Below are 27,850 nucleotides of genomic sequence, written 5' to 3' on the forward strand. Positions count from 1 at the left end.
TGACATTTCTCAGTGAAATATCTTAATTACAGATGCTTAATATTGATTTCTGCTCACATACCTGCTCTGTTTCACCACACATGGATGCACCTTGTGACATGTCACCATTTTGGTGTAAACGGTAAGCTTGGCTGGACACATGAGCTGCACCTTATAAGGTAGTATGCCTGCTAAGTCCCTAGCATCCCTCTTTGGGCTACCAAGCTACCAGGAGCAAAGGGTTAGCCAAACATGGGCATTCCAGCATGGCAGCTCAGTTGTTTGATTATAGGGGTTATCTGTGTGCTGCTTTTCATGTTTTATTGCCTGCCGTTCAATGGGAGGTCAGAGCAGCCCTGTGACCTGCATGAAGAGACAGAGGCGAGGATAAGTGAGTAAGTAAAGCTCATCGCAGCCCTAGGGAAATGTGGCGAGGCCGATATCAGCAGTAATCAGTCGGGTCGGTTCACTAAAAACCAATTAATGTAAATGGTGTGACAAAGGCAGCAGTTTGAGTCACAGGAGGAGGAAGAAAGAGAGGAAACGTGTCGGTTTTATTGTGCGACTGTTAAAATATCGGCAGGGTTACTTCAATCAGAGAGTTTGTGACAAATGTTTTCTAATGATTTTACATCCCAGAATAGTTTTAAATCAACATCTTGGGGTCGTTTGCTTTATGTTTCCAGCACTCATCGACTGAGATTTGTTGTTGAGGGTTAAACTCTTGATAGATAGTCGCCAAAGATATTTTTTTATCCGAAACTTTAACTTTGATTGTTGCTTTTTAAAGCATAAAAATCCAAAAATCTAAGTTTATACTTAACATTGGATTTAAAGGTCTGTTTCTTCATCATTTTAGACTCCTTTTAATTGACTGTATTAATGAGTTAATAAGATATTGAGGCTGCATTAAAGATCCAGTGTATAACATTTAGAAATGTAGTATAATATTTATTTATTTAAGTATGTTTTCATTAGTGTTTAATCAGCTGAAAATAAGAATCATTATGTTTTTATTACCTTAAAATGAGATGTTTTTACCTACAGAGTGAGCGGGTCATCTTCTAGTGGCAGAGTCCGCCATGTTGAAGCACCATGTTCCTACAGAAGCCCAGAATGGACAATAACTAAACACTGGCTCTAAATAGGGGCTTCCGCATTTTTCATGAGTTTTGCGATCATTGTCACTTCCTCTACACGCTTGGGAGGCAAGGCTTCAGTCTACACGTTTCTGGACCGGTTTGAACCGAACCGATCAGCGTCTTTTTGAGGAAGTGCTGGCAGCTAGGGGGCGCTAGGTGTGACGTAGTGAGACGATGCTGTTTGTGAAACAAAAATGGCGGCTCCAGTAGATGTTAGTGTCTTAACTGGAGAGTATTTCTATACTGAAAGAAGAGCAAAGAACAGCACTGAAAGCTTTTCCCCTAGTTGCTCTTTTGTGGAGGAGGGTGAAGCGAGGGAGTTGCAATCTGCAACTACACCACTAGATGGCACTAAATCCTCTACACTGGTCCTTTAAATAAAGATGAACTTTTAAAAATGTTCCCATTTTGAATCAGTGGGAAACAGCTAGCGTGGCTCTGTGCAAGGGTAACACAAGTTTGCTTTCCAGCTCCTTTAAAGCTCCATGTTACATCCTGTGTGTTTGCACAAAAACAAAGTGTAAGAACTACAATTTGTGGTTTTACGAGTGTTTATGTGCCGCACTCTTTCTTGGCTGGGAGCAGTGATTTGCTGGATTTGAAGTTGCCAGGAAGGCTGCACCTTCATATTTACTGCAGCAACCTTCTGATCTAAAGCAAATACATGTATTTCCCAAATGATCAAACTATTCCTGATTCCTTTGTTATGTCAGCAGGCCAGAGGTCAAAGCAAGGTCAGAGGTCAACCCGACTCCCATCACCCCACCAGAGGCTGACCCAGTCTCCAGTGACGATCCAGACGTCAGCTCGACAGCCTCCGAACTTCCAGCGATCGACTCCGACGCCGCTGCTGATTCAACCGCTAACGGTGATATTTCAGACATGGCAGAACCGGCTGACGACAGCAAGTTCCTCTTCCTGGACAATGACTTCCGCAACAGTGGCGTGGCGCAAGCCGAATGGGGGGCCAAGAAGATGGTGTGGATACCGTCAGAGAGGGAGGGCTTCGAACAGGCCAGCATAAAGGAGGAGAAGGGTGATCAGGTAATGTACGCCCTGATGATGCCGTCAATTGCAGATGCTGTTGTTACATGACTTTTTACTTGTTCTTTTAACCCATCATTGTTTTCTGTATCAAAGGGTTGGATGGACATCCTCACAATCAGGAATAAATAGCTGTTTTATGTTATTTATTTAAAAAGCTCTACTATTAATGCTTCCAAATTTTAGTCAGTAGAAGCACAGTTTGTAAACAGTCCTGTGTGCTACCCATTGACAGTAAAAGGTAAATATATATCTCATAGCATAACCTTTATTTATACAGAATTTTGAAGGAATTTATATGGAATAAAGTAGTTTTTTCTATTTTTTTTCAGCAAACCTTTTTAAACAGCATTCATATGGTATTTTTAATGTGGCAAAACAGTTCCTTCTAAAGGTAAAAAGTCGTATTTAGATGGTAAAATATGGAATAAAATCAAATTAAAACAGTACTAATATCCTTTTATCATAATTGTAGAAAGAGTTTCACCGTTCAATCACAGCTCAAAAACCTGTTTTAGTGTAGAGAGCCTCTTGAATTGAATTAACTGCCCTTAAACTTGAGTTTTGCATTCCTATTGGAGATTTTAAAGCTTTATTATCTGATGTGTTTCTTGTTCCCAGGTCTCTCCTGGAAACGGGATCTTAATCTCGATAAGCCTGATTAAATAAAGATAATTATAATTAATGGTCACATAACAACAACAAAAAGTCATGCTTTTAAAGAGACTATGTATTCAAACAATAAAATCACAGAGGCAACTGTGATAACTAGGCTTCTTAGTTTTGTTTTATGTGACTGAGCTGTTAACCTAACAGAGTGTGTTTCTTGGTGGCAGGTCCTGGTGGAGCTCTCCAACGGTCAGAAGGCGACGATCAACAAAGACGACATCCAGAAGATGAACCCGCCCAAGTTCAGCAAGGTGGAGGACATGGCCGCCCTTACCTTCCTCAACGAAGCCTCCGTCCTCCACAACCTGCGAGAGAGATACTTCTCCAGCCTGATCTATGTGAGGAACACACACACACACACACTCATTCACTCATTCATAATGCAATCCGAGGTCAGTGGGTGACCAGAGCTGATCCTTCTCCTTGAGGTTCACAGCGACCTGTTTAGGGACCGTGTGCAGACCTCAGGATGTACCGGGGGGGATCAACAGCTTATGTTTTTTATTTATTCAGTCAATCTTACAAAGTCTAATAAGGTCCTGGATGTTAAATTAAAACCTCAGTTGATGCATCTAATACAGGCCGCCATGGACTGCAGTCCCTCCAGTCCATATATGAGCAGACAGCATCCGAGCAGCCAAAAACCTCTCATACACTGAACTCTGAATATGAACTGTAACCCTCCGGTATAATAATAATAATAATTATAATGACACCCACATTGAAATAATTCAAGGATTCAAGGTTATTTTATTGTCATTTACAACGCAAGATTGTAGAATGAAATTTACATATAGTTCACTTTATGCTGCTTTTAAAAACAAAATTAATGAATTATTAAGGAAGAATATATATTGTCCATATTGACAAAGGTTTAAACAATTATATTTGTGTGTAGGTTTTAAACGTCCAAAGATTTTCATTTAAATCCAGACCAGGCCTCTAATTGAGACTTGGCCACGCCAGGCTAGTAAAGGAGACCTGCTTTAATTTAAGTTTTCTTTCTCAGTCGTTCCCAATCTTCCTTTCCTTAAGGGACCCCTTAAACTGAGGAAACTGACGACTAAACTCAACAAACAGCTGATAAACTGCACAATTAACCCAAATAGTGAACCAATAACTGCCAGAGGTTTGTGTAAAACGATCAATTTGGATGAATTTTAGCTTTCTTTTAGATTATTTCCTGTGAATATTGATCCGAGATGAGTTTTTCTGATATTTGTAGGAATGTTTTATACAATCTGCTGTCTGTATTATAATTAATCCAATCAGTTGAATTGAATTGAATACTTCTTCCTGACACTTCCACTACTGCTCGTGTTCAGGTCATCAAAGTTTAGATATTAATACACTGAAAGAATTTTTAATCGTTGAAGTTACACAAACTTTGTAAGTTAAAAAAAGTTCTTGATTAAGTAACTTTAAGTAGTTTGTTTTAAGTGACACAAACATTTACTACATTGTTGGTTTGGGGTTTAGTACACATTACATTAATTACTGTGATCTCCCTTAATGAGGGTCCCGACCCACAGGTTGGGAACCACTGATCTATATGAAACCAGATAACCTAAATTTACCCACAAGGTGTCCCCTCTCTCTCTTCCTCCACAGACGTACTCGGGTCTGTTCTGCGTGGTGGTGAATCCCTACAAGATGCTGCCCATCTACTCTGAGAAGATCATCGAGATGTATAAGGGCAAGAAACGCCACGAAGTGCCGCCGCACATCTACTCCATCACAGACAACGCCTACAGGAACATGATGCAAGGTAGCCGCCAGCGTGTGAATCCGTGATCAATATATCGCTGTATCAAGCTGGTGCCTAATCTAATCTAATCTAATCTAACTAATCTGAGCTGCCAAACACTTTTAAAATCCGGGTGAAATGAACAATGTTGTTTTTGTTCAATACTGGACCAAAATTAAAAAAACATGTTGTCCCCATTAGTCGCTTTGACACAAAAACCTTGAAAGTAGTGACTTTACACACACTGCAATGTAATTTTTTAGCTTTAGAGACTAGTTTTACATTCATAAACTAAGAGTATTAACCCTTTAAAGGATGTAAACATGGATGCAGAGTGTCCCATAAACACTGAACACCACCAGTGTTAGTAAAGTTTGGTAAATTATATGAGCATTTATGAACAGGAAAATGATTTCGTAAAAAGAGTGTTTTAATTCTTAATTAACTAATTAACTTAATTCTTCTTTATTTATTTAGGTATTTTTACTGCATTTTCTTCTGTGAAATATATTTATGTTGTATTTTGTGTGTGGATGTGAGTTCTGCTACTGTTACTACTGTACAGTTCTGGGTGGAAATCACATTTTTAAAAATGTTGATTTATAGAAGAAAAACCAAATGTTTCTCTAAAAGAAACAGCAAACACATACAATTATCATATGAAAGCTGCTGAATAAAAGCTGAATGACGGCAGCGAGCAGCCCCAACTTGAAGCCTCAGAGCGTGCCGTCTCTTCTCCGGATGGTCCGCCGGTGACCTCAGACCGACTCCGTACTTTCCATTCAGCTCCAGGATGGCCATACATGGAGCAGGGAGACAAGATTACAGCCGATGGAGCCCCTGCATCCACCTGCTATTTTTAGATGATATGAGTGATGGAGGCTAATCTCCCTCTGAACGAGTTTTCAGAGCCGTTTGTGCTCCCGTTGTCCGAGTGAAGCGCCGCCGCCTCAGAGTTCATGTTTGGTCTGTTCAGCTTGGCTTCAACTAACGAGTTCAGCTCAGTCAACATTTCACATTATTTCCCCCCTTTTAACGTCCGTCTTCCTCTCGCTCTCGCTCTCTCTCTCTCTCTCTCTCTCTCTCTCTCTCTCCACAGACCGCGAGGATCAGTCTATTCTCTGCACGTGAGTCAAAACATAACAGTTTCCATCACACTCAACTTCTCAACTTTAAAGTCTTAACACTAAAACTGAATCACCTGCCATGTGGGGACTTGCATTATGTCCCCATATGGCAGACGAGTCCCCACAGTGTGAGTTTGTAATCAACTTTCTGTTCAGATTTTGCTAAAGCTGCAACTAACACTTAAAAACGTCAGTTAATTTGATGGCAGTTTATTTATTCATTGATTAGTTTGGGCTCTAAAACGGGGGCAGATCTCTGACACAGTTCGGTGTCAAACGCTGTCAAACTTAACAGCTTAATAGATAGATAGATACTTTATTTATCCCGAGGGAAATTCAAGCATCAAGTAGCATACAAACATACATTAGACATACATAATAATTTAGATTAACTGGCTACAGTTAAATGAAACTATTCTATTGAATATATATATATATATGAAATATTGAATATTTGGAAATAAAACCATTACTAATGCTACTTTTAGATATTTATAATCAATGCTTTACTAATTTGCCACAGTAATGTCATGATTTTAGTTAAAATATCTTCATCTGGGGGTTTTTCCAAGCAAATATTGATAAATTAGCATATATTTGCGGCTCTAAACTTTCAGAAAACACATAAGATAAATTGTCTTAATCTCCTAAAGTTCAACATGTTAACAATGTGACGATTTTTGGCATTTATGTAAAAAAAAAAAAGACTAGTAACTTCATTATTTTTCAAACTTCACATGTATATTATCTTGCTTATAACTGCTACTAATTAAAACAATGAATGATTTCAGGCAAAATATTGATTTAAAAATTATTTTAGAATGCCACAATCAACCCAATCATAATAATCTGTCTTCCAATCCTGTTCCACCCTTCTCTCCATCATCCAGAGGTGAGTCTGGAGCAGGGAAGACAGAAAACACCAAGAAGGTGATCCAGTACCTGGCCGTGGTTGCATCCTCACACAAGGGCAAGAAGGACGTGAATCCTGTGAGTAGAAACATCTTCTGCTTCAGAAACTCCTTCAAGATGTTTTAAAGAATGTTGATCTATGTAGCAACTATATAATAATTTAATAAAACAAAATAAATTACAAATAGAAGTTAAATATGAGACAAAAATGAATTTCAGGAACACGTTATACAATGAGGGAACCACAGTGAGACATGATGTCAATATAGTCAGAAAAGTGTCTTTAAATTAACTTTATTTAATTTTTTTTTTAATAATACTTCACACACGAAATTTTGTTGTTCAGTCATTATACTTAAGTTAAAAAAATACTCCTAAAAGTAATGATATGCATTATGTAGAATATCTACTGTGAGTGTAAAATATTATAATAATATATGTATGATAGTATTGGATTATTTAGTTTGATGCATTAGCATAAATGCAGTATTTTAATGTCGCAGCTGATTAAAGAGACAATTGTAGCCGCTGTTGGGTTGAAGAATTCTGGATCATATTCATATATTGATGTTTAAAATCAATCAATATTTGTATAGCACATGTTTCATTTAAGTGCAGTTCAAACTGCTTCACAGACGATAATAAGAAAGAATGGATTAAAAATAAAATGCAATGATAAAAATTACAATGAAATACAGGTATAACTATTGTATTTAATACAAGTTACAAAAAAACAGGCAGAAATCACAAACAAATAAAACAATAAGAAGAATATTTAAAATAAATTAATAATGAAATGTATTGAAAAGAAAATACAATAAGATGAATGAGTATTCATAATAAGTTAGTTTGTATTTTTAGTTATGAAAATATATATTATGTGCATGTTGGTGTCAGATTCAATGCGATATACCATAAATCCTTTATTCTGGAAAATATCTAACTGACATTCTGGAAATGTTAACACATTGTTTTATGATGTTCAGTGTTGAACTGAAGATGCTCTACCTTTCAGTAAACATGTTCAGTTACCATCATTATGTAGAAACAAAGGCTTTATTTGAAACAACTTATCCAACATGAGATTATAACTTTTATAAGCACTTTATAATTTCTGTCATAAAGTATTAAATCACATATTCTGCTACACATGACAGGATTCAGTGGCTGCAGCTGTGGCCAAGGTGAGGACGTATTATTGTTGTCTGTACGTCTGCTGCTGCTGCTGCTGCTACTGTTGTTGTTGCTGTTGTTGTTGTTGTTGGGGCTTCTTCAGAGGTGGCAAAAGTAAACACATATAACACAGATATTTGTGTAAAAAGTAAAAAGTTGTAAGAAAAATGTCATAAAATACTCAAGTAAAGTTCAGATACATGATATTTGTACTTTATTACTTCCAGCTTTTTCATTTCTTACAACTGTGACTGAAGATATAAAACACATGCTGCCAATTAAAGTACTTACAGGAGATCATTGAGCAGCTCTTTAGATCTTTCACACAAATTCTCCGTAACGCCTGGTTTGTTTAGCCGCAATTAATTGATGCCTGACCTTCGATCCTGCTGCTCTGAAGCCAGCTTTGGGGAAACATTGAGGATTCACTGAGTTTCTAACCTGGTTTGTGTTCCTGTTTCTTCCTGCAGCAGCAGCAGGCGGGATCTCTGGCCTACGTGAGTATAAAATCTCACAAAGACAATAAGTTGTTTAATGTCACGTAAAAGATGGACACTCAGATGTAGTGTGTAGATGTGTAACCTTGTTATGGGCTGTAGGGGGAGCTGGAGAAGCAGCTGCTGCAGGCGAACCCCATCCTGGAGGCGTTCGGAAACGCCAAAACCATCAAAAACGACAACTCATCGCGATTTGTACGTTTCTTAAAACAGTTTTTAAGTCAACACTCGCAACCATTTTGACCTTTAGTGATCTCAGTGATCTGCTCTGTCCACAGGGAAAGTTCATCAAGCTCAACTTTGATGTGACCGGCTACATTGTCGGAGCCAATATTGACACCTGTATCCTTTTTTTTAGATCCAACTTATGTGTTAAATTATGAATATGATAGAAAAATTTGCTGTTTTGCTTGAAATATCAACTGAGTGGTTGTCTGCTTAACCCTCTCCGACCCGATCAGACCTGCTGGAGAAGTCTCGCTGCATTCGTCAGGCAAACACTGAGAGAGCCTTCCACATCTTCTATTACATGGTGGCTGGAGCCAAAGACAAGTTGAAGGGTGAGCAACTATAATATGAGAAAGAACTGTAGGTTTAATGGGCTTAAAGAGTCAGTATGACTACATTAAGTCTTATGTATAGTCTATGTAACAGTATTAGAATTGCATAAATTGGGAATGACTGGAAAGCTGAAACACATACTTCATGCCACCATGCATCAGTGCCACCCCAGTCAAAATAATGACTTAGTTTCCCATTATTTTGAGATATTAAGTCATTATTAAGTCATTATTATGAGATAGCAGCTTAAACTCCTTAGATTGTGGGTGACTACGATCAGCCAGGATAGACTTTGACCTTGTACAGGTGTGGAAAGTCATTTAAGGTTGGCCTGTAATTTTGCAGCACACCTTGACAATGTCCTGTTTTTGAGGATAAGTAACCTGTTAACAGACTCATGAATGTATTATCCAGCAGGGTCTGGCTGTAGACTCTTAAACGTTTATACACACGGTGCCAGTACAAATTTCTTCACTTTTTATAAAGCTATGCCAACAGTTCCCCCCAGTCTATATGCTAAGCTAGACTAAGCACATCCTGAGGAAGCCGAAAGATGAATGAACAATCATAATCCTTGTGTGTTTGTTCTTAGAGGAGCTTCTGCTGGAGGACTTCAGCTGCTACCGTTTCCTGGTGGCGGGTCACGTGGAGATCTCGGGTCAGGAGGATTACGAGATGTTTGATGAGACTCTGGAGGCGATGGAGATCATGGGCTTCACTGAGGAGGAGAGAATAGGTACAAGCAGCCCACCAGAAACAACTTCATTTTAACCCACTGTGCTCTCAGGACCATTCATCCATCCAACCATTATCTTTTCACCTCAAAGATAGTGTACATTTATTACCACAGAATATAAGAAATATGAAATAATAAGATAACATAATAAGATGACAATTTTTTTAACAATTTTTTTCTTTAATTCATTATCAGCAGGTCTGTGTTTAAAATCAAACTTTATCCATTCCAGGCGGAGAAAATAAGTAAAATCAGTAGAAAACCGTCAACTGTTGTTAATGCAGAGACAAACAGAGGCTTCCAAATCCTCTCCAAAACTTAATTTCATAACAGATGCACCATTCCCCTCGTCCTAGACACCTTTGATTTTATAAATAAAAATGGACGGAGCTGCTACACCCATAATTATGCATAACTTTAATCCATAATACAATTTAAACAGATGAGTTATACAGTTGTCATGAACGGAGACATTAGCTATCGAGACCAACAGGCTGTAAACATGTTTATTTCTGCTGTAAAGTTGGATTTTTACTCACTGCTGGAGCCAGCCACAACGATTCTTATTCTCAGGTGTTTATACAATAAATAAAACATATCTACGAATATTATATTATATTTATGCCAATAGATCCTCCTCAATGTTACACACTGGACCTTTACATCAGAAATGTCGGCACCGTGTTGATTGTCTTCCTTGCCTTTCTCCTCCTCGCTGCAGGGATGTTGAAGGTGGTGTCCACTGTGCTCCAGCTGGGAAACGTCAAGTTTGAGAAAGAGAGGAACAGTGAGCAGGCTACCATGCCGGACAACACCGGTAACCTTTTTTTTTTTTAATTCCGACAACAGCTGCACTGTACGTTAACCTTAAACAAACCATCTCTGACCTCTTCGCTCTGTCTCATGTCCTCCATCGACTCCAGCTGCCCAGAAGGTGTGCCACCTGCAGGGCATCAACGTCACCGACTTCACCCGCGCCATCCTCACCCCCCGAATCAAAGTGGGAAGGGAGGTGGTGCAGAAGGCGCAGACCAAGCAGCAGGTAACAGCAAATCAAAACTCATTAGCACAGAAAATAAAGGCTCTTCTAGAATATATTATAAATATAATATAATAATATATGTTTTATATATAAATTAATCAATCAATCAAACTTTACTGTACAGCACCTTTGATGCAGTTTAGTTCAGACTACATTAAATACATTTAAAAGTACAGTATAAAGATAAAAATGACAGGTATAACAATAAACAGCGTTTAATAAAATCGATCAACAGGACAAAATAAAATCAATGTATATATATACACATATATAGGAATAAGAAACAAAATATTAACATGAAAAGGACATTGTGCAGTTGCTTCATGCTACACAGAATAAGATAATAAAATGTACAGAATAACAAAGAAAAGTAATAAAATAAACCAGTATATACAGTTATTTATATACATATATACAGGAAATAATTCTGCTGGTCACCGTTTTAATTTCGGTCAAACAGCAGCAACAAGATAGTGATGATAATATTGTTTAATCACCGAAAGCACTGAACGTCATCGATGTAAACATAGAGTCCGCCTCCTCTTGTCCTTTTGGCTCTGAACGCCTTTGAGTTCTTGAGCCGGGATGTTGTTGGAGCTGGTTTCTGTAGAGATGTGGGCACAACAGTCTTGAATGTTTGAGTCCCATTTCAATACTATAGCCAGGAGAAGCCTTAAGTCCAAGATGGGCCAGGAGGGCTCTCTACCTCTCCTCTTGGGGCAACAGCACCCATCTCAACTCCTGCTGCTCTTTAATCCAAACCCTGCGCTTCCTTCTCCAATGACTGTAAACTATTTCTACGAATACAGATCAAAACAAAAATGTAGGAGGATTGATGGAGCTACCAGCTGCATCTACATATACGTCCCAGTCTGACACTCAGACTTCTTTGGTTTCATGTTTAAACCTTTTGTTGCATCACTTTCCAGCAACACAAAGCTATAAAAATCCTCCCAAATCCTCCTCTCACTCCATCCCTCCATCCTCCTCCTCCTGCAGGCTGACTTTGCGATCGAGGCTCTGGCTAAGGCGATGTACGAGCGCCTGTTTCGTTGGATCCTGGCCAGAGTCAACAAAACGCTGGACAAGAGCAAGAGGCAGTCGTCCTCCTTCCTGGGCATCCTGGACATTGCTGGCTTTGAGATTTTTGAGGTGAATTCTTACTGAAAGCAAACATTTAATGAACTTATTGTATTTGTGTTGTTTTTTCTAATAACTGTAACGTGTTTTTGCTGCCTCAGGACAACTCTTTCGAGCAGCTCTGCATCAACTACACCAACGAGCGTCTGCAGCAGCTCTTCAACCACACCATGTTCGTCCTGGAGCAGGAGGAGTACAAGAGAGAGGGCATCGAGTGGAACTTCATCGACTTCGGCCTCGACCTGCAGCCCTGCATCGAGCTCATTGAGAGGCCGGTGAGGACAGCTGAACAATAAATTATAATCTTATTAGGAATAAACCTGCCTCCTGCGTTAACTGTAGCTGAATAGGTTCGCCCTACGCTGCTGTAGTTTAACGTCGGCCATTGTGGTTGTATTTGGTGCAAAAACGGTATAAAAAGTCTAAGAAACAATAATCTAAACAGACAACGTGGTAGAAAAAATCAGTTGCAAATATAAGTCCCGCCCCTTTTTGGGGCCTTGGTCAGAACTTCGGCCTTTCTTCTTTGCTGTACTTAGATATGGTATATGCTAGGCTAATCTTTGTTAAAAGACAACCACATTTTGTTTGAAAGATAAAATGTATATATAGTCACATCTTAAGTTAGCTAATGTTTTAAAAATGTTAGCTTACCTAGCACTAATTTTCAGATGTAACTAGCTAGCTAGACTCATCTCTCATCTACATCCACATTTTGAAGATAAAATATGTGACATACTATATAGTCGCATCCTTAAGTTGGCGTGCTGCAGCCATCTACTTAAGATACTTAGGATTAAGTCAAAAGAAATGTGAAAATGTTCCTTTAGTCTTACACCTGATGTCTGATGTCCTTTCAATGTCCTTGCAGAACAACCCTCCAGGCATCCTGGCCCTGCTGGACGAAGAGTGCTGGTTCCCCAAAGCCACTGATGTTTCCTTCGTGGACAAGCTGCTGAACACCCACACCGGTCACGTGAAATTCTCCAAACCCAAACAACACAAAGACAAACTGATGTTCAGTGTTCTGCACTACGCCGGGAAGGTGAGGGTCACTGAAAACAGCTTTATATGAAGGATAAATAGTGCCAAAGTCTGACAGTAATGGTGGGTGATTGGGTTAAGACTTAAGACATTCGATTCAGTTTTCAGTTGCATCTTGGTTAGGTACAGGCAACAAAGCCTCTTGGTTAGTAGGAACTTCAGTTGGAACTAATGGACAGGCACACAGGAAGTATTTTAAACCAGCCTCATCATTTGATCTTTGAACCATCCCGACCATTTCCAGGTCGACTATAATGCAGCTAACTGGTTGACTAAAAACATGGATCCTCTGAACGACAATGTGACCGCTCTGCTCAACAACTCCTCCAGCAACTTCATCCAGGACCTGTGGAAAGACGGTCAGTCCTCATCGGCCGGCTCCACATTTAACCTTTTCAACCCGATCGAACGTGATATAAATCTTATATCCTGTGTTTGTCCTCCGTGGTGGTAGCGGACCGAGTGGTGGGTCTGGACACCCTAACCAAGATGTCAGAGAGTTCGGTGCCCACTAAATCCAAGAAGGGCATGTTCCGGACGGTGGGTCAGCTGTACAAGGAGTCGCTGGGAAAACTGATGACCACGCTGCACAACACCCAGCCCAACTTCGTCCGCTGCATCATCCCCAACCACGAGAAGAGGGTAGGTCATGTTTCGAGAAACAAATTTGAGCAATAAGCTCCAGAGAGGAAGACTCTGCATGCACTCAGTGACTGTTGGTCTGTTACAGGCTGGGAAGATGGACTCCAACCTGGTGCTGGAGCAGCTCAGGTGTAACGGCGTGCTGGAGGGCATCCGAATCTGCAGACAGGGATTCCCAAACCGTATCGTGTTCCAGGAGTTCAGGCAGAGGTAAGAATACACTTTATATTAAGGCACATATATCCACCATGGATTAGTAGCTTATTAGCATGCATATATCCTGAATTTCGGGGGATCAATAAAGGAATATCTTATCTTATATTAGTAGCATATTGGCACTTATTGATGCATGACCTTAATGGGCTTCTCTCAGTTTAGACCTTTATAAGGTTTTAGTACCATAAGAATACTCATTCTTCCTGAATAACATGTAATAAGCAGTATGGTGGCTCAGTTAGCACCGAAGGTTCTGGGTTTGATTCCCGACTGGGGAACGTTCTCCCTGTGTCTGTGTGGGTTTCTTCCAGGTGCTCTGGGTTGGTAAAACTTGATTTTATTCTAAATATGGTCTATTTATATGTAACAGAACATACAACTATAAGTGTTAATAGAGTCTGAAGGAAGTCTTTTTAACAGAATGTGTTCCTCATTCTGAAGTGAGACCTTAAACTTTAACTGTGATCATTAAACAAATTGTAGAAGATTTCAAGGTCAACTCGATTTTTCACAGTTTTGTGCCTTGATACATATGAATAGATCACATTTATTAAGTGTTATTAAGAGAGGCGGATACTGAGCAAAACTTATTAAGATCATAATTCATGTACAACAACTTCTTAACTTACTAATAATAAACAATATAATTTCATAAGGAGTACTGCTCTATGGTCTGGCATTATACAAATAACATTAATTGAAACAATAATTAGGAGGTTATTGGGGGAAAACTCTTAGTTAATGAGCTAGTAGCTGGTCAATCAGGAATTAATAAGTTCTTTATAATGACTAATTAAGAGCCAGTAAGCTACTATAATTCATGCTACAAAGCATCTAGTTAATGTTCAGTATGTATACCGTTATGTAAAGTGTCACAGATTATTATTATTACTCTTTGCAGGTATCAATAATCAATGTTATTACTGAATATTACAGACTGACATTAAACTGACGTTAACAATGTTTCAGCCTTTGATTTAAATGCTGTGTTGTTGCAGTTCCTCACTGCGACCACCGGAGGGCAGTGAACACAATAAAACAACCAAAAAGCATCAATTGAAATAAAAGCATTAGAGCAGAAACCTTTTCAGGAAATAATCTGCTCAAAATTCATTAAAATTACTCAATTTACAGAAACTTCCTGCAGTTACTGAGTTCACTGTTTGTGTTTTGTGTTAAATCCCTTAAAGAAAAAGGTTGAGAACCACTGCATTAGATCACCCATTTCTGTTAAGTTAATATATTAATACCTTGTTTTTTAAAGGGTTACAGTGTCGATTGGTGTGATTGATTATAGGTTTTTCTTGTTTTGTAGATACGAGATTTTGGCTGCCAACGCGATCCCGAAGGGCTTCATGGACGGGAAGCAGGCCTGCTGTCTAATGGTGAGCTTTACTATAAAACTGGAGTTTAAAGAAGCAGATGTTTTACTATTTTAACTCCTCTGTTGTCCTCTGTGTGTCCTCCAGGTAAAGCACCTGGATCTGGATACCAACCTGTACCGTATTGGTCAGAGTAAGATGTTCTTCAGGACGGGAGTTTTGGCTCAGCTGGAGGAAGAGAGAGACCTCAAACTGACCGTCGTCATCATCGCCTTCCAGGCACAAGCAAGAGGCTTCCTGGCCCGCAAGTAAGAACCCTGAACACGTATCTAAAGACTTGTGGTGCTGTTTCCTGTGAATATTGATCAGAAGATGAGTTTTTCTGATATTTTTAGACTTAACCGGCTTCTTTTTTGACCAATTCAGTATTTTCTCCTTCTACGGCTTGTGTACAGGTCATCAAAGTTTAGATATAATAAACTTTAATGCGATAAGAATGTATTTTAACTTACAAAATTTAGTTAATTTTACCTTAAATTTTAATCGGTTTTTACAATTTCTTGAGTTAAATGAACTTATCTGGTCTTACAGTGTAATCTAAACTTCAAAAATGACAATTTAATTTAGTTTTCTTCACAGAAATGAACCAAATGTTGAGATATGTGGATAGTTTTTAACTTTCCTGACACACCTTAAAATCAAGAAGGCCTTGCAACCTCCCATGAAGCTTTTGCGACCCCTAGTGAGGGTCCCGACCCCCAGGTTGGGAACCACTGATCTAATCTTTCTGTGTGTGTGTTTTCAGGGCTTTCAGTAAACGTCAACAGCAGCTGACCGCCATGAAGGTCATCCAGAGGAACTGCGCCTGTTACCTCAAACTCAAGAACTGGCAATGGTGGAGGCTCTTCACCAAGGTTACACACACACACACACACACACACACACACACACACACACACTGTCAATATGTGTGTTCTAGCATGCTAAGATACTTAATGTAAGGTTAGTGTACCATTAGCATGCTCACATTAGCTGTGGTTTGGGTTAGCAGGCTAATATTAGCTGTCCAGCGCAGACAAACTGAGTCTGAATGTCCTACAATGGCCACCGTACGGAGAGAAACTCTTTTAATTAGGCCTTTTCTTCTGTGGGACTGAGAGTTGTGGATGTGTCTGTTTGTGGTTCAGGTGAAGCCGCTGCTGCAGGTCACCAGACAAGAAGAAGAAATGGGTCAGAAAGACGAGGAGCTAAAGGTAGCGAAAGAGGTGGCGGCCAAAACCGAGGCCGAACTGAAGGAAATCTCCCAGAAACACACTCAGGTGAGACACAATCAGGTCTTTTATTTAGTTTATTTAATCTTTAAATGTTTATTTCCAGCAGCGACAGAAGTGTCTCTCTTCGTCTCCTGCAGCTGATGGAGGAGCGAGCGCAGCTGGAGGTTAAGCTTCATGCGGAGACGGAGCTGTATGTCGAGTCCGAGGAGATGAGGGTCCGACTGGAGGCCAAGAAGCAGGAGCTGGAGGAGGTGCTGCACGAGATGGAGGCCCGTCTGGAGGAGGAGGAGGAACGCAGCCTTTCCCTGCAGCACGAGAGGAAGGACATGGAACAGCAGCTACAGGTGGACTCATCATCATCATTATTATTATATCTTATTATATCTTATTATTAGGGCTCGAATGAAGAATTATTTTAATTATTGATTCATATCTCGATTATTTTTTACGTAACAAAATAATAAGGAAAAAAATGTTTTGAAACATCTTGCAATTTGGTATTTTTGTCAAAACTTAGTAACTAAATAGTAAAAATATGAATAACCTTTATCTGTGGAGCAACTTTCATGCACAAAATGGTTTTAAAAAAAACAGTATCAACATTAGTCATCAGCATAACAACGTACAAATTGTCATCTTAATGTGCAGCAGTAATTATTATATAGAAATAAATTAACACTTTTGTGACTCTGAATCTTAAAAAAAAAGGTTAAATCTGTTGTCAACAGGTGAAAAAGAAGTCATATAGATATAAATACAGTCAATTAAATACATTTCTAGCCAAAAGAAAGACATGACAGTAATGTATTATTACCTGAGACTGAACAATAATCAAAATATTATTAAAAACACAATAAAAGAGCAATATGCAGAATTTGCTGGACTTTTGGACTTTTAGACTTTTCAGCTGTGTGAAATGTTGCATTCCTTTATGTTTTTAACCTCACATGATGGTTTTCCTGCAGCTTATGGAGGCTCACATCGCAGAGGAGGAGGACGCTCGGCAGAAGCTGCAGCTGGAGAAAGTGGCCGTGGAGGGAAAAGTCAAGAAGCTGGAGGAGGATGTTCTACAAATGGAGGACCAGAATAACAAACTGCAGAAGGTATTAAAGAGGCTGGTTTGGATTTGTGGCATGGTCGGTGTTTAATACTCACTGTTCTCACCTGTTCTTGTGTCTGCAGGAGCGAAAGCTTCTGGAGGAGAGGCTCGCTGACATGAGCTCTAATCTGGCCGAGGAGGAGGAGAAGTCCAAGAATTTGACCAAACTCAAGACCAAACACGAGTCCATGATCTCCGACCTGGAGGGTCAGTCAGCACAACAAAAACACTCACATCTTTATCGTTCCACGTTCAGTTTCACTCACTTCTGTTTAGATATATCATCTATCCACTAGGGGTCGCCAAAGCTTCATGGGGGGGTTGTGAGGCCTTCTTGATTTTAAGGGGTGTTCAGCGTCATTTAAACTGAATCGAATCCCCTCCAGACATTTATTCAGACATATATAGACACATACAAATAATACAAATAATATGCTTGGAACAATAATGTGTGTGATAAGTATAATTTCCACATTAAAAAATATAAACTCTAAAATATAATCTAATCCTTCTAAAACTCTGCACAAAAATCTTTCTTTGCACAATGAAGCTCAAACATCCAACTGCAGGAACAAAACTTCAATAACTTATTTTCCCATAAAACATTGCTGTGTGTGTGTGTGTGTGTGTGTGTGTGTGTGTGTGTGTGTGTGTGTGTGTGTGTGCGTGCAGTGCGCATGAAGAAGGAGGAGAAGGGTCGTCTGGACATGGAGAAGGCCAAGAGGAAGGTGGAGGCGGAGCTGGCCGACCTCCAGGAGCAGCACGCCGACCTTCAGGCCCAACTAGCCGAGCTCCGTGCCCTGCTAGCCGCAAAGGAGGAGGAGCTCCAGGCCACACAGTCCCGGTAAGAGAGACTTATCATAGTGATGATTAAGCCTAAGTGGCAAGTGGTAGTGTTTCACTTTGTTTAATTGATTTCAAGGGGAATCCAACCTGGTGACATTAAGAATAACTAAAATAACTGTAATGCTGTTTATGTAGGTAACATATAAGCATCAGTATTAAATTGAGATTGTTTCCTGAGTGTTAAAATAGTCTGATGTAAAGATGTTAGAAACTATTTAAGTGTGTCCGTGTGTCCGTGTCCACAGCTTGGATGAGGAGAGCAACCAGCGGGGGGCAGCGGTGAAGCGGATTCGGGAGTTGGAGGCCATGCTTTCAGAGCTACAGGAGGACCTGGAGGCAGAGAGGACGGCCAGGGGGAAGGTGGAGGCGGCAAGACGGGATCTCGGAGATGAGCTGAATGCTCTGCGCACCGAGCTGGAGGACAGCCTGGATACCACCGCCGCCCAGCAGGAGCTACGGTCTGTACGACCTATATACGACCTCTGATTGATCCACACATCCTAATTAGAGTTCAGTCGTGTTAGCCTCAGCAGTTTGAGGTACAGAAAGAAATGTATAAAACCTTTAAGAAGTGTGCTAAACTTTTAAGCTAAGCTAACAAATAAGCTAAAAGTAATGTTTATTTCACAAAGTCTCTCTGTTATTCTTCAGTGCTATTAAATTACTAAAATAAAATCAAGGCGTAGCTTCAGCTTTTAGCATAATATGGGTGTTGAAAGAAAGAAGATGTTTGTACACAGAGGCTCAATATCTCTTCATTGTTTGAGACAATAGGATGAAAAACATTGACAAACAAACATAATCTGAGCAATAAGGAAAAAGGAAAAAGCAATCAAACAAAAACAAACATCAATCAATCCTCTAAATATTCAGAATACATCATTTGTGTTTGAGAGGCACGTTTTTACCAATAATCTAACTGGTCCAGCACCTTTTACCAAAAGCAGATTATCTGTGGGCACGCTAATCTTTGCACTTTAAATGGTGGTGACAGGTAACATTTTGAATCCTTGAATTTGTAAACTTACAGTTTAGACTAAAATCAGACTGTAAATGGCACAAAGTTCTTCCTGAGATGGTGTAAAGTAAATAACAATATCATCTGCATAAAAGAGGACATTTGTAAGCCAGTCACAAGCAGGTAGCCCCAACCTTAAGGCCGTGTTCCTGTTGCATGTGTACTGATGTTGTGTATATATTTGTGACTGGCAGGGCAAAGCGTGAGCAGGAGGTGGCCCTACTGAAGAAAGCCATGGAGGAAGAGGGGCGGAGCCACGATGCCCAAATCCAGGACCTGAGACAGAAACACGGCCAGGCTGTGGAGGAGCTCTCTGAGCAGCTGGAGCAGGCCAAGAGGGTAGAGTTCACTTGAGATTTTAGATTTGATGGTGCACTCCCAAATCATTAAGCTGTTCACTCACATAACACCACGTCTCTCCGTCTAGGTGAGAGCTGGTCTGGAGAAAGCCAAGCAGGCTCTGGAGAAGGAGTCAGCAGATCTGAGCGCTGACCTGCGATCTCTCGCCAGTGCCAAACAGGACGTGGAGCACAAGAAGAAGAAGGTGGAGGGTCAGCTGAACGACCTGCACTCACGCTTCAACGAGAGCGAGCGGCAGAGGACCGAGCTCGGAGAGCGAGTCTCTAAGATGACTGTGAGTCATAAAAGCACTAACAAATACTGTTTGTATCTAAATATATACTGTATATACATATATATATATATATAAATATATATATATCAAGGTAAATATGGCTAATTTTAACTAAAAGTTAAACTGTAGCCAACTGAAAATATATCAACAGAAAATTAACTGATAATGAATACAGTTTCAACCAAAATTCATATTTGATAAATTTAATATGTTGTCAAGTTAATCCTGATTTAATTACTACATTTTTGGGAGTCCAGTTTACATATTTGTTCCATCTCTTGCCATCTTTTTCTTTCTCGTGGTCTCTTCCAGGTGGAGCTGGACAGCGTGACGAGTCTGTTGAACGAGGCGGAGGGAAAGAACATCAAGCTGAGTAAAGACGTCTCCACGCTGACCTCCCAGCTCCAGGACGCTCAAGTGAGGGACACTGGTTTATAAATCTCTTGTTAAGTGAATCATATACAGTTCTTCCGAAAATAATAAATAAATAAATAACATAAATAAAATAAAATAATAAAATAAACAAATCAATCATATGATGCAACTTCTGGAAACCATGAATGCCTATACAGCATCTGGGGCCAATTAATCAAGCAGATGTTGAGATATTTCACTGAATAAGGGAAACTTTTGACCTGCTGTTGGTGCTGCATAATAATAGAGGATCAGCAAAGTCATTAGAATGTTTTGTCAAATATCTGGAGACCATGAATGTCTGTATAAAATTGGACCCATTTTACAAATATTTTCCTCTGGACTCTCAACCGACTGACCGACATTGCCGTCAACTAACACCTTTCTCCTCCAGGAGCTGCTGTCAGAGGAGACCCGTCAGAAGCTGAATCTGTCCGGACGTCTGCGTCAGATGGAGGAGGACAGGAACAACCTGATGGAGCAGCTGGAGGAGGAGACTGAGGCCAAACGGGGAGTGGAGAGGCAGGTCTCCAGCCTCAACATGCAGGTCAGTAACTTCAGAGGAAGAGTGAACAAACCTTAAAACAACCTCCTCTAACCCTTTCTCCGTTTTCCCCCGTCTCTCAGCTGTCCGACTACAAGAAGAAGCTGGACGAGATGTCGGGGACGGTGGAGCTGCTGGAGGAGGGGAAGAAGCGTCTGCAGCGCGACCTGGAGGCAGCCAATGGCGATTACGAGGAGAAGGCCTCGGCCTACGACAAGCTGGAGAAGAGCCGGATCCGGCTGCAGCAGGAGCTGGAGGACGTCCTCATGGATCTGGACAGCCAGCGGCAGCTCGTCTCCAATCTGGAGAAGAAGCAGAAGAAGTTTGATCAGGTCTGAATGTAACTGACTGCTGAAGCCTCATTTTAACTTTAGAAGTAGATTTGGACAGAAGGACTGGTTCTTTCCACAGAAAGCCAATGGGATTATTCCTTTGGATTTTGCAGAAAATAATCTCTGTGAAGAACAAAAGTTTATGATATTTACAGGTTTTGTTCAGCAAGATAATCTTCACAAAGGAACTCCACTTTTATTTTTTTTGTAAGATAACATTAGGCTATAAAAGCACTACACCATGGTTGCATGACTTTAAATCTACAAGTTGTAAAGTCTGAGTTAGAATAGTTTGCAGGAATATAAACACAACGAGGCTGTAGAGGCTCAGTGTTCAGCGTGTTCAAGCTTCTCAAATGTGATTATTTACTACTTTTTGTTTTAAGACAGACTTATCCTTTAATCCTGAGGTTGGGGATGATATTCCAGACTCCAAAAAAACATTTTACATCCACATCGAATCCCTGTGATCTCCTGTGTCCTCAGATGCTGGCAGAGGAGCGCGCTGTGTCCTGTAAGTTTGCAGAAGAGCGTGATCGAGCGGAGGCTGAGGCGAGGGAGAAGGAGACGAAGGTGTTAGCTCTGGCCAGAGCGCTGGATGAGAACCAGGACGCTCTAGAGGAAGCGGAGAAGACCATGAAGTCCCTCCGAGCTGAGATGGAGGACCTCATCAGCTCCAAGGACGACGTGGGAAAGAGCGTAAGAGCAAACATATAATCTTCTTTTATTCCAGAAGATGAGATAATTTCCGGATTCTGACCTTCTGTCCGCCCTCCGTCAGGTCCACGATCTGGACAAGGCCAAGCGCGGTCTGGAGGCCATCGTGGAGGAGATGAGGACACAGATGGAGGAGCTAGAGGACGAGCTGCAGGTCGCTGAGGACGCTAAGCTGCGTCTGGAGGTCAACACTCAGGCCCTAAGAGCTCAGCACGAGAGGGAGCTGCACGCTCGCGATGAGATGGGCGAGGAGAAGAGGAAGCAGCTCCTCAAACAGGTGGAGTACAACCAAGTGTTAACGCGTCCATCCTGGTCTTACCTCAGCCTTTTAATCTAATGTGCAGATATTGTGCATGAAGTACCAGGACTCAGGATCGGATCAGTTAAAATCTATTTATAAATCTTATTTGAACATGGTAGATTTCTCTCTACTGAATCTGGATAAAATTTTATTTTTCTAGGTGAAGTTTTGAATGAGTTGTAACTGTAAAAGTTTCTAATCCCAGTTGGATCTTTAAACATCTGAATGGGATCAAAACTTTATCCATTTAAATAAAGCAAGCGTTCCTCCCGGCTGGCTCTCCCTCAGGTGCGTGAGCTGGAGGCGGAGCTCGAGGAGGAGAAGAAGCAGCGAGGTCAAGCATCAGGCAGCAAGAAGAAGCTGGAGGGGGAGCTGAAGGACATGGAGGACCAGCTGGAGGCCACCAGTAGGGGGCGCGACGAAGCAGTCAAGCAGCTCCGCAAGATCCAGGTCAGCACAAACACAACATCTTTCAGCGGGTAAGACTTCAACAAAGTGCTTCCTGTAATTCCCGCTCTGCTCTCCTCAGGGCCAGGTGAAGGAGCTCCAGAGGGATCTGGAGGACTCGCGTGCAGCCCAGAAGGAGGTCCTCGCCTCAGCCCGGGAGTCCGAGCGCAGATCCAAAGCCATGGAGGCCGACATCGTCCAGCTGCACGAGGTGAGGCCTTCGAACACGTCAGCTTCAAAGTAACAGCTCATGAAGCTCACCAACATATGTAGCTCACAACGTATCACTTCATTTCTTGTATCTTTTCTTTTTTACCTTCTTTATTCCTGTCTCTCTGTCTGTCTGTCTGTCTGTCTGTCTGTCTGTCTGTCTGTCCAGATGTTGGCAGCAGCCGAGAGAGCTCGTAAGCAGGCAGAGACAGAAAGAGACGAGCTCTCTGAAGAACTGACCAGTAACTCCTCCGGAAAGTGAGAGTCTTGTGTTATTGACATATTTATTATTAATAAACCATTGTTAATAAATTGTAACCAATTTGTATTCTTTTGAGTGGAAAAGCCTTTAAAAATCAGTCTTTCGTTACTCCCCTTTGTCCAGATCTCTGCTGTCTGATGAAAAGCGCCGTCTGGACGCGAAGATCAGCCAGCTGGAGGAGGAGCTGGAGGAGGAACAGGCCAACGTGGAGAGCCTCAACGACCGGCTGAGGAAGAGCCAGCAGCTGGTAGGTCCAGGGTGAAATATCGTAGATGTAAAATATAGTTCCTTTCTCTTATTGTTAACTTGTGAGATAGAAAGTTCTAATTATGCTTAGATGCTATCAGGAAGTATATTATAACTTATTGTGATCTGGTCCTGGTCCGGTGCAGGTGGATCAGCTGGGTGCGGAGCTAGCTGCAGAGAGATCTTCCTCTCAGACCCGGGAGGGATCACGGCAGCAGCTGGAGAGACAGAACCGAGAGCTGAAGGCCAAACTGCAGGAGATCGAGGGCCAGGGACGCTCCAAACTCAAATCCTCCATCACCGCCCTCGAGGTCAAACTGAGAGAGGTGGAGGAGCAGCTGGAGATTGAGAGCAGGTAAACAGGAAGTTAAATCCCAACTAACATTTAACCAGTAAACCTTCAAGGATTAAATGTTACGACTGTGTTCTGCAGAGAGCGTCAGGCCAACGCCAAGAACCTGCGTCAGAAAGAGAAGAAGCTGAAGGATTTAAGCATCCAGATGGAGGATGAGAGGAAGCAGGCGCAGCAGTACAAAGACCAGGTAACTCCGATGAGGACGGTAGCTTCATTTATCACTCTCTCAGTCGTTTTTTCACCTGGACTTTAAACGCCTCTCTGCTCTGTGCAGGCGGAGAAGGGCAACGTGCGGGTGAAGCAGCTGAAGCATCAGCTGGAGGAGGCGGAGGAGGAGTCTCAGCGTGTGGCGGCGGCTCGCAGGAAGCTGCAGAGGGAGCTGGAGGAGGCGAGCGAGGCCAACGACACTCTCAACAGAGAGGTGTCTTCACTCAGGAGCAAACTGAGGTACTGAAAGGCCCTGCTGGGGTGAAGGATGGAGCTGGCTGATTAATCATTGAGATGACAGAAAATGAATCTTTTTAATAATAAATAACGTTAATAATAATAATAATAATAATAATGTTTATACCCTGCAGCCTGTTGCACCAGCTGATTTTAAGTTCAATCTTAGTCCAGTTATAATGTAAATTATTACAAATTTGAATGAATTACTAAAATAAAAGCGGTTGCACCTTTAATCAGTTGACAATACAGAACAAACAAACACATCGCCCAGTTTTACATCGTTAAACATACAGGAACACGTTATACAAATTAAACCCCCTCCCAGCATAAGAACCATGCTTGCATAGTCAAAAAACAGGCACATGAGAGGAAAGGGAAAAGAAAAGAAGAACAAATGAAAAGAGAAACAAACAAACACATACACCATTTGGAACAAAATGCTCTGATTCTTCCAATGAAGTAAAAGAGAAACAAAAGCAACAGCAGGTAAAATCTTCAGGGACACCAAAATTAGAGGTTATAGGGCTACGAATCAGCGGCCTATTGAGGGCGTATTATAGAACGAGGACCAGAATGAGCTCAACCTTGGACGGGAGAAAAACGTGTGTTTCTTGAATTGGTTTGAATTCCACTAAAAGCTCTCTGCACCAAACTCCCTTTAAGAAATATCACATTTTAACAATTCCTAACGTGACTGTAACAACATGTAACTCTACAGACACGAGCTAAAGGCCGTCATACAGTATGTCCACAGTCTTCATTCGGCATCAATATCATCCATAAAGTGTAACTGTATTCTGTCTAGTTATTGAACTGACACACAGCCGCTGCTGCTTTGTAGTGTCTGAGAAAAGAACTGTGAAGACCATTTGTGATTTTACATATCCTCTTCCTCCTTTCATGTCCTGTTTCACGCCTGTCCTCAGACACTACTGATCTGTCCTCAAAGCTTCCTGGGAATATTCTTCTTCTTCCTTAAACGCCTTTTTTACTCTCCTCATCCTCAAGATTTCAGGGCTTCAAGCTTCAACTTTAAAAAAAAAAAACTCTCTCTTTGCAACAAGCTGCTCTCTGTTCTTCCTCTGTCCTCTGACCCTCCTCTTCCTCCTCTGTCTCTTCCTCCTGATGTGTCGGGTGTTCCCAGGCGTGGCGGCAGCAGCAGCGGGGAGGTGTCGTTCGGCAGCCCCAGCCCTCGGAGCAGCGGCGGCGGCAGCATGAGGAGCTTGGGGCTGGGAGGGAGCATCAGCCGGAGGAGCACCATCAAAGAGAACTCAGTGGAGCTGCAGGAGGAAGAGCCTCGCTCCCCGTCTCCTCCCGCCTGCACCCCCCCTCCCGAGTCCAACTCCCCCTACGAGTAAAGTGGGAAGATGAAAGATTTTTACTCTTTTAATTTAAATTTTAAAGTTTATTTTAACGTCTCTGTTTTTTTAGTTTGAATTTGAATAGTTTTAGTGTCTGTTGTATGGAAATATTGGCTGCTTCAATACAGTTTTCCTTAAAGGTTTAATATATATATATATGACATTCACTGCTACTAGATTTCACTCTATAGCACCAGAATCTCAAACTGGCCCACCAGACTCCATTGACAAAACCAGTAATTTTAACTAGAAGATAATTGACTTGACTTCAAACTGGAGCGAAACAGAATCAAACTGATTAAAAGCGTCTCTGTTAGTGTTTCCAACAATCACCAACTCTGGTTTGGTGGAAATAAATCCTTAATTCACTGACGTAGATGATAAAAACAGCAGTTTCAGTCAGAGCAGACCGGCTATGGAAACAAACCACAGAGAGGCTGCGATACAACACAGGCAGAGGGAGAGAGACACCATGTGACTCTGTATATAGAGAATATAATGTTAGCTGATATATTAATGTTATAAATCTGATATTTAACCTTTAAGAAAAAAACATCACAACAAACTTTTCTGTACTCTATAATTTCCTCTTTCTAGCTCTGTTAAGTAAAGTACTGCTCACCTTTGCTTTTATCTCCCCTTCTCAGAAATATCGACGTACATTAATTTAAAAAAATATATAAAACAAATCACAGTTCAGGAGGCCGAGCTCAAAAATCACCTGGACAGAAGAATGAAATATATTTATTTAACCTCAAAATCACATGCAACAAAATGTAAACTCACTGATTCCAAATTGTTTCAGCTTCATTTTGGGGGAAATAAACCTAATTATTTAAGAACTCCTACAAAATAAAAGCATCATCCAGAATCTGATTCCCAGCTTAGATTTTTAAAGTTTTTTTTGTGAAGTGAAGCCAAGAAAAATAAGTGATGTTTGTGGATTAATACAACATATCATTTATGTGGATTTACTATATTCAGATTTATTTATTTTCCAAGTAGTTTAATGAATTCCCATATATATAAAGAAAGTTTAACTCCTCTCAGTTTGTGCCGTTGGAGTCACAGAGCGAAAGTTTATTTAAAGCCACCTAAAGCTGCTCTGAAGATATTTCCCACAATCCTCAAACTGCGTCTGTTGCACAATAAAACAGATTGTTAACGTTTCTCAAGTAGCGACTTTTAATCCAGCCAGAGTTTATATCTGTCCTTTTTGTAAAAAACACAGAACAGTCTGCATGGAGCGCTGATCAGCCTGATCAGTAATCAATACTCACATTATTAAAGCATTAATCAACCTGATCAGCCTTTAGCAGTTAGCTAGTCTTTCTGTAGTGGAGACTAAACGTTAACAATGATCCATATTAGCAGTTTGAATCCAACTAAAAGCTCCCTGCACCAAACTCCCTTTAAGAAATATCACATTTTAACAATTCCTAACGTGTTCGTAACAACACGTAACTCTAGAAACACGAGCTAAAGGCCGTCATATGTCCACAGTCTGTGAATACAGGATCAATATCATCCATAAAGATACAGTGTATATAATCCATAAAGATACAGTGTATACTGATCAATATCATCCGTATGATATTTTTAAAATTAGGACTTACAAAGTGAAATCAATAAAAAAAAAAAAACCACTAAAATAAATATGGTAAAAACAAGAAAAACGTTTTATTTTATGTTAGGACTGTAGACCTCCGCCCCGTGCTGGTTATTCGCTGTAACTGTCTGCTGTTCAGCCTTTTTATTGATTGTTTCTGTTCTTTACAGAGAAGTTTTCCAACCATGACACCAAAAAAATGCTAAAACTAATTCAATAAAAGTACTTTAGAGCAAACAAATGAGAGCTGAAAGAGGGTGAAAAAGGAACCTTTGTATCAGAAAAAATGAGTCACAACTTGAGAAACGGGTTAAAAATCTTAAAGAAAACAGTTAAAAGAGACTTTTAAGGATTCTGGAAATATAACAAATATCCAGTAAAACAGCAGGAAGCTTCGGGGCACAAACTGAGGCAGGTTCTTCTCTTTATGCACCTCCTCAGAGGGTTTATTTTATTTAGAATATTGTATTTGGAAACTGAATGGAAAACTAGATTTGTAACCCGACTGTTGTATATTCAGTTTTGAGATGGTGTGATTGAAACCTCACAGATACACAATATTTAACTCTAATAAACGAGTACAACGGCTGCTGTGATGCAGGACTTTCTGCTTTGTGAACCAGTGAAGTGCTATTAAACTAAATCCTTACAGATGTGTCATCTCAATTCTTCCACTTTTATATTCTATCTATTTAGTAAACTGACATAGTTTGACACATTATATTCAACAATAACAGAACA

At 40.6% G+C, this 27,850-nt stretch overlaps 3 protein-coding genes across 4 annotated transcripts in view; 1 reads left to right on the plus strand and 2 right to left on the minus strand.

Moving 5' to 3' along the window:
• The window catches only part of LOC127356631 (nuclear factor 7, brain-like), a 192,625-nt gene that overhangs the window by 111,664 nt on the left and 53,111 nt on the right, over positions 1–27,850 (minus strand). The window lies entirely within an intron of this gene.
• LOC127356652 (nuclear factor 7, brain) overlaps positions 1–27,850 on the minus strand; it is a 181,119-nt gene that overhangs the window by 100,530 nt on the left and 52,739 nt on the right. The window lies entirely within an intron of this gene.
• On the plus strand, positions 573–27,760 carry LOC127356609 (myosin-11-like). Its single transcript, XM_051388486.1, is given in 44 exon segments — positions 573–580; positions 1,835–2,165; positions 3,002–3,172; positions 4,446–4,602; positions 5,681–5,708; positions 6,599–6,698; positions 7,778–7,804; positions 8,264–8,290; positions 8,393–8,485; positions 8,569–8,632; positions 8,752–8,850; positions 9,444–9,587; positions 10,309–10,404; positions 10,511–10,629; positions 11,629–11,781; positions 11,871–12,044; positions 12,641–12,814; positions 13,058–13,246; positions 13,249–13,455; positions 13,544–13,665; positions 14,987–15,056; positions 15,141–15,301; positions 15,799–15,907; positions 16,181–16,312; positions 16,405–16,611; positions 17,233–17,370; positions 17,450–17,573; positions 18,039–18,210; positions 18,458–18,670; positions 19,425–19,569; positions 19,658–19,864; positions 20,177–20,281; positions 20,673–20,825; positions 20,906–21,154; positions 21,641–21,853; positions 21,936–22,148; positions 22,461–22,622; positions 22,702–22,830; positions 22,999–23,087; positions 23,215–23,338; positions 23,484–23,692; positions 23,771–23,879; positions 23,967–24,139; positions 25,284–27,760. Coding segments are annotated over 43 exon segments (6,126 nt in total). The 5' UTR covers positions 573–580; positions 1,835–2,003; the 3' UTR covers positions 25,498–27,760.

This window comes from Dicentrarchus labrax, unplaced genomic scaffold (genome assembly GCF_905237075.1).
Source record: "Dicentrarchus labrax unplaced genomic scaffold, dlabrax2021, whole genome shotgun sequence".
NCBI classification, from domain to species: Eukaryota; Metazoa; Chordata; class Actinopteri; family Moronidae; genus Dicentrarchus; species Dicentrarchus labrax.